The sequence below is a fragment of the Ostrea edulis genome, chromosome 9, assembly GCF_947568905.1.
Source record: "Ostrea edulis chromosome 9, xbOstEdul1.1, whole genome shotgun sequence".
Taxonomy (NCBI): domain Eukaryota; kingdom Metazoa; phylum Mollusca; class Bivalvia; order Ostreida; family Ostreidae; genus Ostrea; species Ostrea edulis.
Window position 1 is genome coordinate 55,565,303 of NC_079172.1, and position 14,008 is coordinate 55,579,310.

The 14,008-nt window shown below is 35.8% G+C and overlaps 1 protein-coding gene across 1 annotated transcript in view; it reads right to left on the reverse strand.

Moving 5' to 3' along the window:
* Positions 1–14,008, reverse strand: part of LOC125658102 (uncharacterized) — a 92,802-nt gene that overhangs the window by 55,465 nt on the left and 23,329 nt on the right. Inside the window, exon 2 of the mRNA XM_048889238.2 lies at positions 12,155–12,298. Within this exon, the coding sequence (XP_048745195.2) occupies positions 12,155–12,298 (144 nt within the window). The remainder of the gene's footprint in view (positions 1–12,154; positions 12,299–14,008) is intronic.

The following is a 14,008-nucleotide window of genomic DNA, read 5'->3' on the forward strand; positions in this document are numbered from 1 at the left end:
GATAAATATATGTACACCCTCTCCAATACCACAGAAAATCATACCTTTAATTAATTATTAAATATTTAATGTATACATTACATACATACATGTACATAATGTACATTTCAGCTACACTTCAAAGTATTTCTTGTAAATTCCATAAAGAAAATGATTTTAAAATAAAATTTCGATGACATGTAAACAACCCCTTTACCTAGTTCTTCTGCCAAAATGTCAAGTTCAACAATGTACATCCCTTCCACATACTGTTACTATGTATATAGCCCTTTAAAGTCATCATTCACGTGCCCGAGTTCAACTACATGTAAATTTTTCGAAAAATGTCTGATCACTTTCAAAAAGGCTCATGCACATCTTCAATGTATCCATAAATAATTTAATTTTACTTGTAACACGCAATTTGATTGGCTGAACACACTGAAAAAATTTAGTTTAAATTGTATAATGTAACTTGGTATTGGGACACGCCCCCTTGACAACACGAAACGGCACTACTTTCTTTTTCAATTTCACATTGCAGCACCGTTAAGTCGTATGCCTTCTATGAAATAGAAAATCAATAGAATAGAATACCTTTGTTTGACCTTTTTCTCGATGTTAAACAAGGCGTATATATTTTTTTTTTACTTGTGGACAAAACATTAACGGCAAAAAGACAATGAAACTAAATTTAAAAAAAACTGAATGAGATCGAACCCTAAAGAATACTCAAGGGGAGTTTACCTGTATTCAACAGTCAGGTGAGGGTTTACAGTAAGTAGTTTTCAAGAATAATTAGTTGGTTTTTTTTTTTTTACATATTCAAAATATCTTCATCCATGTTTCAAGAGCAGGGCCGTAAATTACATGGAGGCGGAGGAGGCAGCTGCCTCCTCCAACTTTTGAGCCAAAAAAAAATTAAAATTTAAAGTTCATTAGAATTTATGTTGTTTCCAATAACTAAGAACATGATACCTCCCTTAAAAAGCATTCCAAATCTTTCTTTTAGAATGAGTTAGTCAAGTAACATCTTAGAAGCCCTAGAATCAAGGATTTTGCACGAAACGTGTTCAGTGTGCACAAAATGTGCTCAGCGTCTGGGGGCCTGGGCGGCCCCCAGACCCCCGCCTAATTTCCTGCCTCCTCCTCATTGAAGGTTAATTTACGGCCCTGCAAGAGTGTCTGTCATGTCGTTTCAAAATTTGATGATGGGGGCGTTAACAAGCAAGCCTATATTTGTATATCTCTGTCTCATGTATATCTTTTCTACAAATATTGCCTGGCTTGTTAACATGACCTTTTAACTCCCCCTTTTCTGATTTTTTTCAAGTTGTACATGTGTTTTGGTCTATTTTTTATATGCCAAATATGCCATAATTTTTCACTAGTCATAATATGTCAGATGACACATTTTTTGTTCTGAGGTGCAAATTTAGCGATGTGGCAATTTGTCATTATACATTGTCTGTACATTTTACATGTAGGTAACTTTTACTTATATTTGAATCCTAGTTTGTGTTTCCTTTACTGTCATTTATTGTATATGTAATACATTTTATTCTATAAAGGGTGTGATTGTTTTTTATTTAGTACAGACAGACAGGTATAAATGGTTTATGTATAGAACTTACTATTCCTGTGGACATTTTCGGGAATGATAGGCACGCGGCATGTGTTTTTCTAGATATCATTTCCGAAAATGATCTTGAAAACAGAGAATATTGGATGAACTGGACAACCAACAGAAAAAGACTGCCCGGCGCGTGTCTTTTAAATTTGTTTCAAATTATGAGTTAGATTGCCGGATGTGTCGCTTTGTGACTGAAGATCGAACACAAGATGGTGAGTACACATCTAATGACATCTTAAATACTGTTTTCATGAAGTGTTGGTGATGGGGCATAACAGATACAAGAGAGAGAGAGAGAGAGAGAGAGAGAGAGAGAGTTTTGAGGTTTTCTTTTAATATTCAATGTTCCATACCAATTTTGATAACTGAAACACCATATTCAGAAAGCGTGACACCTTCCTGGATTGTAATCAATCATTGATAATTATTGGTTTGATAATTATAAATGCAATGGCATGGTTACCCAACCATAAAGCTTGGACTTGGGTATACAAAGTGATTTGTTAGGGACAAAAATCTTCTTTTTTTTTCCCGAGGTGTGAAACACATACTAATTTCTCGTGTGAAACATGTACTAAGTATGTTGTTAAAAAAATTTCGCTCGTCACTTGATTTTTGTATATGAAGATGTTTATCTTGTTTTATGCAGATGACACAGTTATTTTAGCAGAGTCTGGAAATACAATTAGCGTTGGACGTATTTGATAGCTATTGTTAACTATGGAAACTTACTGTGAATATTAGTAAAACAAAAATTGTAAAATTTTCAAAAGTTCGACAACCAAAATGCGTCTTCACTTTACAATGGTTTATAATGTTGATACAGTCAATGAGTTCAATCATTTAGGAGTCATTTACTCCCGATCTGGTTCATTTTGTAAAGCTGAGAAACAAAACAAAACGCCTGTGCGAGCAAGCACAGAAAGCTATGTTTGGAGTTATAAGAGAAAAAGATTATTTGATTTACCATATGATTTAATTTTACGTGTTACGCGCTTTTTCATTGGTTGAAAAATTTTTGGTATATCGTATCCAAAAAAAAAAAAAAAAAAATTTCCGGAACTACTTTCTATAGGAGTGTTGGGGATTCCCCTGGATGTTTCGTATTTATAGAGTAGCGATAGTGGCATTTTGTATTTACCAAAAGTTCGCACTGAATACTATACACAGTCTTTTAAGACATCCTCCACAATTTTATGGAATCAGTTGCTGTGGTTCTATTACAACTTTTAAATCAGCATATTTGCAGCATTATTACTCAAATAAGTGATATGTATTATGTTTAATTTTTCCCAGTGATATTGTGTATATATTTTATGTATATTTTTTTAGCTCACCTGAGCCGAAGGCTCAAGTGAGCTTTTCTGATCAAAATTTGTCCGTTGTCTGTCGTCGGCGTCGTCGTCGTAAACTTTTCACATTTTCATCTTCTTCTCAAGAACCACTGGGCCAATTATAATCAAACTTGACCAAAAGCATTCTTGGGTAAAGAGCTTTCAAGTTTGTTCAAATGAAGGGGAGATAATCACAAAAATGCAAAAATAGGGTGGGGTCATTTAAAAATCTTCCCAAGAACCACTGGGCCAGAGGAGCTGAAATTTTCATGAAAGCTTCCTGACATAGTGCAGATTCAAGTTTGTTAAAATCATGGCCCCCGGAGGTAGGTTGGGGCAACAATAGGGGATCAAAGTTTAACATAGAAATATATAGGGACAATCTTTAAAAATCTTCTCACAAATCATGGTCCCAGGGGGTAGGTTGGGGCAACAATAGGGGATCAAAGTTTAACATAGAAATATATAGGGAAATTCTTTAAAAATCATCTTCTCAAGAACCAATGAGCCATAAGAGCTGAGATTTACATGGAAGCTTCCTGACATAGTGCAGATTCAAGTTTGTTCAAATCGTGGCCCCCGGGGGTAGGTTGGGGCCACAATAGGAGATCAAATTTTTACATGGGAAATTGGGATTAAATAGAAAAAATCTTTAAAAATCATCCTCTCAAGAAGCAATGGGCCAGAGGAACTCAGATTTACATGAAAGCTTCCTGACATATTGCAGATTCAAGTTTGTAAAAGTCATGGCCTCCAGGGGAAGGTTGGGGCAACAATACGGACTAATGTTTTACATGAAAATATATATGGAAAGTCTTCAGATATGGGCCAAGGTAACTCGGTGAGCGATGTGTCGCTTGGGCCTCTTGTATATTATGTTACCTAATTTTCTATTCTCTCATTTATCTGTCTGTGAATATGTTTTATACAGGACCACAATGTAAACTAGTCATTTGTACTAATTGTGCTATTCTGTCTAAATAAAGAATGTATCATTATTATTATCTATTTATAGATTGAGAATCTTGAAAAGAAAAACTTAACAATTTTATCGATCTATATAAATTTATTCAACAAAAGCAAACAAATATCAAATATAGATAATAATCAAGATTATTTGATGCATATCAAATAGTCCCCAATTAATTAATTGGCTAATTATGATTATGTCGAGTATATAATATACTCTTCTACGATGCAAAAATCAAGACAATTTTATACTCTTCTCAATCAAACTGCACATAACCTACTGGTAAAAGAAAGTGGAATGAAATATTTGAATTAAGTGAAACAGAATGGAAAATTATTTTCAGATTGCCCTTTAAAGTTACAAGTAATTGTAAACTGCAATGGTTTCAATATAGAATTCTGAATAAAATTTTAGCTTCAAACTCATACTTATTCAAAATCAAATTTTTTTTAGAGATGATAAGAATCAGGGACGGATCCAGGAATTGTGGTTACGGGGGACGCCACTTTATGAAGCTGGGGACCGCCTTGAGGCCCCCGCCCCCGGAAGCTCCTGGATATTACAGATTTTATAGGGCTTGAAATATGTCTCCTATTTAAGTCATTTGTACTATTTTCTATCATTTTTGATAAGGTGAAATTAGTAAAATGACGCAAATTTTAAGGGTTTTGGGAAAAAATTAAGTTCTCCAATAAAGTAATTCAAGAAATCAAAGATTTTATCATTTATTTCTCCGAGAGTGGAAGAAATTATTACTTCTTTTATTGTTTAGTACATTTTTCTAAACAAGATACCACGATTTACCTTAAATTTGAAAATTTTAGGGGGGGGGGGGCGCCGGCTGCGCTCCCCCCTTAAATCCGCCACTGAGAATTGTACATTATGTCAGATAGAAGAAGAAACAATTGAACATTTGTTTTGGGAATGTGATAGTGTTCAGCATTTCTTTTAAAAGAGAATTTTAAGGTTGTTTTGAACATAAAACCAATCTTTAAATATCAATAACAAAACATAATCTTATTTTTGGATGAAAAGAAAACTACACAAAATATCCTTGTTCTTTGGCTGAAATATTATATGTCAATGGAAGACACTGAATGTAAATGCTGCGATATCACTTATGAATACATTTTACGACACTCAGAAACATATTGCATATAAAAATAGTGAAAAAGATATGTTTGACACCTGCTGGAACCGCTGGAATCAATGATTTCATTGAGTGTTTTTTTTTGTTTTTGTTTTTGGGTTTTTTAAAATATACATGTACCTTTAATATATTAGATTATGACTGTATGCATCTTTCACACATTCTCAGAAAAACAAATATTTACATATACCTTTGGTAGCTTGTTATAAACATTTTGTACAAGTTTCTTTGCCGAATATATATATATATATATATATATATATATATAATCCAAATAGAAAGAGTTGATATCACACAGTCAAAATAATTCAATAAAAAAGCAGGAAAATATGCAGTTCCAAAAATATATTTAAATCACTTGCGCTTTCTGGATTTTAACATCCATCCTCAGGTGAATACAAATATTAAATACCAATTGAATTCAATATTTGTATTCACCTAAGTGACGTTACTTAGCAATATTATTTCATTTTATAACTGTCTGAAGAGGCATTAAAGCCGAAAGCGCTAACAGTGAAATGTTATTCGAGTTTTGTGTTTCTTGACTGTTATTATTGGATATATATATACACTGTATGTATGTTTAAAAAAAAATAATTGGCTAAGACAGTTCGTACCGTTTGCGAAAATAAACCTGGTTCGAATTATCTCACCGTATAGACAATTCCGCTTAACGGGGAACGAGTTAACTTGAAGAACTTGAAAACCTTGGATTGAATACATTGTGAAAAATAATCATCACAAAGATATCGCCATCAAGTTAATATATTAACATCGTTCAATCGTATACGCAGCCAAACAATCCTTTGCCACTGCAGCGACAGGATGAAACCAAAAAGGAACAGAAAGAAGCAAGACTGATTGATTGATTGATTGTTTTTCTGAAAGGTGAAGATAACGAACAGTGATCCATCTCCTTTAAATGATACAATAAAACGTCCCTTCCAAGAATATAATTGTCACCATTGTTGGCGATGGGTTGCCAAACTTTGGCCTGTGCTCGGCTCTTGCAGCCGTTTAGCGGGGAGCGATTTTTTATCGTGCCACGCCTGCTGTGACTCGGGGCCTCGGTTAAATTTGGTGGCCTCTTACAACAAGCAAGGGACGCTGTGGACCTTTCTAACCCGAATCCCCACGGGACTCAAGCTCGAGACAAGGACGGCAAAGCAGCCAAGGCAGTAAAGCACGACAACGTTACGGTCCACCCCCACCCCGGAAGGCAGGAGGTACCCAGCCGGCGATAGAGGTTTAATCCCCGACAAACGCTACTCTCCCTTGTCAAGGTCAACCTGGTGAGTCACTGCTTTATTTAACATTCCTTATTAATATGTACGTGCAATTCCTGGTAGGAAATCAGTGAAACAACCCGTTCTTACAGAGAAAGTCGCCGCTAAGAAGTGTGAGGTAACAAAGCGACAAAGAAAATGTTAGCGTGCTTGGCAGGAAAACCGGCCCTGATTTGAATACAATGATGATCTCGTATATTGCATCTGGTGCAGAAAGGAAAACACTGCAAATTGTAAGTTCGTGTCTGGCTCTGATAATTATAGAATTGATTCTGTAAAAGGACACGAAAATAATAAATGGTGTAAACACTGCGCCAAAGAAACAACTACAAGTGACCGCCTCAGACGTTCAGAATATGTGACTGAGCTAGTGAATAACCCTTGTTTTTACCTTTATTAGGATGAGAGTAATTATGAAGAACTAGAAGAGTAAAAATTGGAGGATTCTGAAGATACTGACTGTGAAATGACAGAATTAGAAGTTGAAAGAGAGCTGAACTTGTTTTGTTATACTCATTAAAAATGTTTAAACTTGAAATTTCGAATCATGTTGAATCATTCCAACACAACATTTGGGCTAGTAAAATTTTATTTGGGCTACCAAATTTTGTACTCTCATTTGCCCTATAGGCTTGTAGTCAGAAACATTAAGCGCAAAGACTGAATTTTGCACATAAGAAAATTTGGTCTGGTAAAATTATTTTTGGTCTGGTAAAACTAGATTGTTTACCAGACCGAATGTCTGGTAAAATTAAAAATCATTCGCGTACACTGTTGTACCGAGTTGGCGGCACAGCATAGACCAGGGGCTCGGACCTCAACCTACCACGAGGTTCAATTTAATGATATTCGGGGCTTCAAGTGCGATCGATGGGAGGAGACCATCCCAGACATAGTCAACAATGCCTCCTCCCTCCAGACTTCTCCAATCAATGCCTACCCCCTCCAGACGTCTTAAAAAGGAAAAAAAAAACCGCTAAATATATGATACAATGCAACCACTAACTTTAAAGGTTATCTCTTCAGGTTTACTTGATAGCCATTATTGGGCTAAACAATTTCAGGGTATGCAATGTAATGCTAAATTCACAGCCACAGGGGGTCACGGGTTTTACATACATACGTACCAGGACCTCACAGGTGTCAATTCATGCGAGTTACTGAACTTCATCGTACTTATCTATCATTAACAGTCCCTATGCAATTACGTGTTACTGACTTGCTATTTCAGCAATTTGCTTCTTTTTATTTGATGTAGTTTACAGATGATTCCGATAGCGTAAGTGATGTGGAGCGATATGTGCACACGTTTCAGGCTTGTGCTAGAACCAGCCTCACAGAGTATGAGTCGCAGTATATTTTCACCTTCCTTGTCGTTCTTTGGATCTTTAGCACCTTCCATAGCAGATAGACCCTAGATCCATATCATTAGTCTTCATTAATTGTAGTTTTTGTTTCCGATAATTATTGACAATTTCAATCCAATTTTGGACTTGTAGATTGTTGATCGGTTCATCGTTTGTTTCTGAATGTCAAGCCTGATCAGTTATTGTTTGGTTAATTTAAGTAAGTCACACTATCTATTCTATTTTCATGTAAATAATATAATTGACTGATTTTGTCTCAGATGTATTTGGCGTCGACTTTTTTCACAATTCATTGAATAGGCATTTATTGGATTTTTTTTATGGTTCCAGAAGTCAAGAAGCCACGCCAGAAAGTGTCATGTTTTGTTATCCAATTTTTCCAACATTTGTCCTACGTTATCTAACCTTTACGTCATGTTTTAGTATAAAACAGGGGGATCTCGAGACGCTCGCTCTCTTCTGCTCAGGACTTGCTTCGAGGAGGCGTGCTTTGAGGGTACAGGCTTAGGAGTGTTGATGGGCAGGGTAATTTTGTATTTTGGCTCAAGTAACCAGTTTTTAATTTCAATTCTTAGCTGAGTTAGGATTAGTTCTCGCATGACTTTGGAACTTTTGGATTAGTTTGACGAATTTATTAGGAATTTCCAGTTTAAAAACTTGGATCCATTACAGTTTATTGTTAAATCTTAGGAATTGTTGAAATTGATTAATTTAGAATTGTGCTATATTCTGCTATCATTATCTTAGTTTTTAAGGAAGTTTTTGGACTTGTAGTTAGATCTTTTTTGATGGACTTTAAAGTTATTCTGTTATTTTATGCTGGAAATCTTCAGAATAAATAGGAATTCATTAGAGATATATCAGCTTTAGGTATGGGATTTAATTTTTCTCCAGAAGGACTGGGAGATGGTCTCCTCGGTGTTAAGGGATTTTTGTCAAATATTTGCTTTCCAACATAGAAGTTGTTGAAAGGACTGACAAGTGATTACGGTCCGCCTGAATTGAGACTACTTTGTTGTTAATATTATTACCTTTGAGATTACATATTTTTAAATGGTCAACAACAGAATCGAGTCTAATTTTTGGTCAGGAATCCTGAAAGTTTTAGATATTCCCATGAAAATTGTATGAAATACATGTAATCTACAAGTTGAGAATGATTATCAGAAATGTGTCAATTTGGTGATATCTGTGAAATCTGGGTTATAGTAACCATTGCTTTAGAGTACGCAAGGGGTCTCGATCTCCCTGGTTGTTGAGAAGCGCGCCCGAGGAGAGCGCGGGGGAACGAAGGGGGAGCACATGTACAGAGAGAAAGGATCTCCCCTCGTGCCTGCAGGAGGCCAGGGTGACGGACGAGGGTGCGCGCCACCCACCCAGCAGGGGGAGGTCACAATTTAAGCTTTCAGGATTCAGTTGTTCCGTCAGGATGCCTCTCATTTATCTAGTTTGTCACCATGGTTTTTTTTTAATCAATTATCTTCAAGCAGGGTTAAATCTTTCCTTGCCCACGATAAAACCCCAACACATTTCCCTCAGAGTCCCAAGAGTTTCTACATTGCCTGTCTTTCACTATTTAAATTTCTCCTTTTACTCCCTGGTTTACGAAGTTTTCAAAATTAAGTGCCTCCAATTTCAAGTATGCATGATTTTAAAAAAAATCAAATTTCTTGTGGGGGACATTGTTCCAATGTCTGGCGGACAGGGAGTGCGTAGGGGTAGATGATCACTAATTCTGCACCAAAACCGGCTCTCCTCCCACCTGCTACTAAAGCAGGGGCAGGTATTTCATGTGTACCCTCCAGATGACCACTTAAGTACATGTAGGTCAAGGATCAGTGAATATTCATAGAAAATAGTAATTTCTTGAATAAGTTGCTAAAGTTTAATTCGTGGGGCTCTCAGTTAGTTCATAGCTGGGGCCACATCCACCTTCTACTAATGGAGGGGATGCTACAGGCTGGTGCATGTTGGACAACTGTAAGAGGGCCCACTTGCTCTTTAAATCAGGTAGCACGCAGGAGACAGGTGAGATGCGTAGAGATCCTCTACCCCCTTAGAACGTGGTCACTAGTTTAGGTCCGGGCACCTATGTCTACATAGGGCCCCCGGTATTACCCCTACTTTGGTAGTCAAACTGGTACATTGGCCGCCTCCCCAGTTCCCCACAAAATAATTGCAAGCGACCCTTTCCACCATATACGTTTTGCACCCTGTTTCTGATTACAATTAATAAATATTCAAACTTGTATCACTCTTGTTAATCCAGCTGCTAAGTAGCCTATGAGGGATTACAGGGCAGCCAGGCTAAGCTTTGACATACCTACTGGGTTTATTCAGCATATTAGGTCAAGGTCAACTATTCAATTCAGACAGTACTTAGGTCAAATGTCTTGCGGTTGGTTGTGCTGTATATTAAAGTTTATTTTAGCAGAGTAGCTCCTCTAGTGAAATTTAACATACCGGGTAACCCTAGGTCAGGTCATGAAGCCAATTCTTTCATTAATTATGTAAATGAAAAAAACCAACATAGCTATTTGAGGGAGCCCCCCCCCCCCCAAAAAAAAAATAATAACACACGTCTGCTTCTGCAATTCTGAGAGTCAGATGTATTCAACCGTGGATGACAATAGTCCTGTTTGCACCTTACGACAGCTTCCTCCATGTCACAAACCCAAATGCCAGATGCACTGCCTCAGAGATACTACAATATCGTAGCCCTTATCGACGATGGTTTCGTACTCCGGCTTGATATGTTTATGAGTGGGCACCGAAACGAGGCTTCCTTACGACGTTACAACAGCTGTCACAGAGAAAATTCGAAAAAACCCTCTGTAACACTCATTTGTCCACCTTGAAGCCGTGAAAACCCTCAAGTTTTTCAAGTTGTGTATTCACAAATTACTAGGCCCATCTCGAAATGACATAGAATGTAGTCCAAGAATAATTCGTTAATTAAACTAAAATCATATCATGTTTTTTTTAAAAAAAAATATCAAATAATAAGGAATAAATTTATTATTTTTTCGTTTGATGCGCTACGCGTCTTTTTTTTTTTTTTCGTGGTATACCGCCATCCAACGAAAAAATAATAAATTCATTCCTTAATTGATTGTCAGTTAGATTTATTTGATAAAGTAGTGGTGCCTGTTTTACTGTATGAATGTGAAATTTTGGGTTGATATTGTTGAACGTGTTCATTTACGTTTTCTAAAACACATACATGTACTTAATCTAAAAAGTAGCACGCTAAGTTATATGGTTTATGGTGAAACTGGATGATTTCCTTTGTATATAACAATGTTTACTAGAATGATATCTTATTGGGCAAAACTTATCAACAGCAATGATAACAAATTGAGCAAGGTTATCTACATGTATATATATGTACATGTACGTAAATTGTCTGACAAAGGAAAAGTAACAAATCCATGGATTTCATTTTTGAGAAGTATTTTAGAAGTATGGCTTCTCAAACATTTGGTATGAGCATGGAACACGCAATGCAGATTAAGTCAACTGTTAACCAAAGGCTATTAGATCAATTTTTTACAAAAATGGCACGAAGATATATCTAGGGCTTCAAAGGGAGTGATTTACAGAATTTTTAAAACAAATTTTAAATGTGAGGTATATTTGACATTATTTCCAAGAAAGTTACAAAAAATCTTTGCTAAATTTAGAACTACAAACCATCACCTTATTGTTGAAGTAGGCAGATGGAGTAATATTGAAAGGATTGAAATTTTTTGTACATTATGCAACTATAACCAAATTGGGGATGGGTTTCATTAAATCCTGGAATGCAAGGTGAAGATAACGAACAGTGATCAATCTCATAACTCCTACAAGCAATACAAAATAGATAGTTGGGCAAACACGGACCCCTGAACACACCAGAGGTGGGATCAGGTACCTAGGAGGAGTAAGCATCCCCTGTTGACCGGTCACACCCGCCGTGAAAAGCATTGTGCAAATTAAGTAGACATTTTTTAGATAAAGAATATTGTTCTGCTCCAAACACTAAAACATTTTGTGAACTCATGTCTTCTAGAGATTCTGTATCACTAAGAAAGCTGTGTATGTTTATTTTGAAAATCAATAATATTGTCTGTTCTCCAGATTTTTCATCTGTTTGACCCCTGTTATTGTATATATGTAAATATGTTCCATGTACCTCATGAACTATTCCGTGGTTTGAGCGAAAATAAACTGAACTGAACTGATTTGGTCCCTCGCTTCGCTTGGCATCAAATCTCTTGGTACTCGAGTTTACCAACATACACTTTTTTGTTTTTAATTTTTTGAATTCAAGCGTTTACTTGATATACTTGTGGATTTAGAGTTTTTCGTTTGAAATATAGCAACGTACATGATACCGGTAAGTAGAGATTTTTTACATAAATTAAATTTGTATCATATATAAGAATAATACCTTTTGCTTCTCTTTCATCCGCCTCTTGGGCTTCTGCCGCAGCAAGCTTCTCGGGAAGATTCGCGTGAAGACTGGCGTTGATCTTAGTTGTTGAAAATTGTAACTCCTGAAAACGTAATCCGTTCGCCAATTCATCCTGCGAGACTGTAAGTTCCAAAGTAATGTTTAAATGCACTTCAACGATCAACAACCTATACAATCAATAAATAATGATAAAGATGATTATACTAACTATTTTGAAAAAGGAAATATTTCCTTTTGAACCCCTTGGTTGACGGAATAAGCTACAGAAAGGATGTTCAATTGAAAATCTTACCATTTAAACTACCTACTGTATTTAAAAGATTTTGATACAAGCATGTCGTACGATCTTTTTGCAAGTTCATTTATGTTCACTCACACCATCCATCAGCGGTACATGAGGGACAATAAATAATGAAAGATAATGGTAAGTCGCCTTAGTGAATTCCATATATATTCCATCTAATCTTTAGATGGAAAAAATGTTTTAGAAATTTCAAGTGTATCCGTTCAATGATTTCAACATTTTCATATCCCAAAAATTCACAGCCATATGTCAAAATTGGTACAACGACTTTATCCAAAAGATTCAGCGGAGACTATTGGTAGATTAAATTGTTTTCTCTTCCTTATTACACCATACATTGCCTTTTGTGCCTGTTCACGTAGGTGTTTTTTAGCGTTACAAAAAGAACCGGAACGGTAAAATATTATCCCTAAGTATTTAAATTCTTTCACATTTTCAACAACACTGTTATTATAATAAACACCTGTTTTGGCAGAGGACCTTTAGAAAATACTAAAATATTTGTCTTACTGACATTAACATTAAGTTTCCATTCTGAACAATACAAATAAAAAGCATTCACGGCATTTTGCAAATCAACATCTGTTTCAGCCATGATAACAGTATCGTCTGCATATAACAACATAAAAAAACTTTAAATACTGGTACAATTCATTTTCTATGGCATCTGTTATACTTTGTAAACCAATGATATTTCTGTCTAGTAGAAACCCCTCTAGGTCATTAATGTATAATGAAAATAATAAAAGGTGATAAATTCTCACCTTGGCGTACCCCGACATTACAGTTAAAATTATATGTAGTTGTGCCATTTAAGCGTACCATAGATTTAATTCCTATATACATACTTTTAATGTAATTAAAACACTTCCCATAAACCCCACTCTTAATTATCTTCTGCCACAACCCAATTCTCCAAACCGTATGGAAAGCTTGTGTAAAGTCAATGAATGCACGGAAAAGTTTCTTTTTTCTTTCAAAAAAAATTAAAAATTGAAGTAAACATTGTAAAGTTAATATGTGATCTAATGTTGAATATCCCTTTCTAAAACCTGTCTGATTCGCATTGATTAGGCTTACTTCTCAGTTAAGCTAATATAACGTCACATATTCTCTGATTCAACATTAAAAGCTAATTCAATCTTCTGATGCCATTTCAAACAAGCCCCATCTCACAGCAAACGATTTTACCGACACAGGACTATCTGCACTCATACTAATTTTCATCTAATTTCATTCTCTCTCTCTCTCTCTCTCTCTCTCTCTCTCTCTGTATGTTTTTTAAAAAAAAAATTCCAATGAAATGAAAATGTGTATTTGCTAAAACGTTGGAGGAGGCAACTGTCACCCCCGCCTCTATGTAATTTGTGGCCCTGTGGATTAGTGGTGAATATAATAAAGTCATAATTGAGTATTCAACTTATTTATAAATACAATCCAAGTACTGATAGACGGTGGCGTGGGTTGTGTTTAGCAAAGGTGACCTTAAAACAGTACTGAAATTGTAACTGCCTGAATTAGCAGTC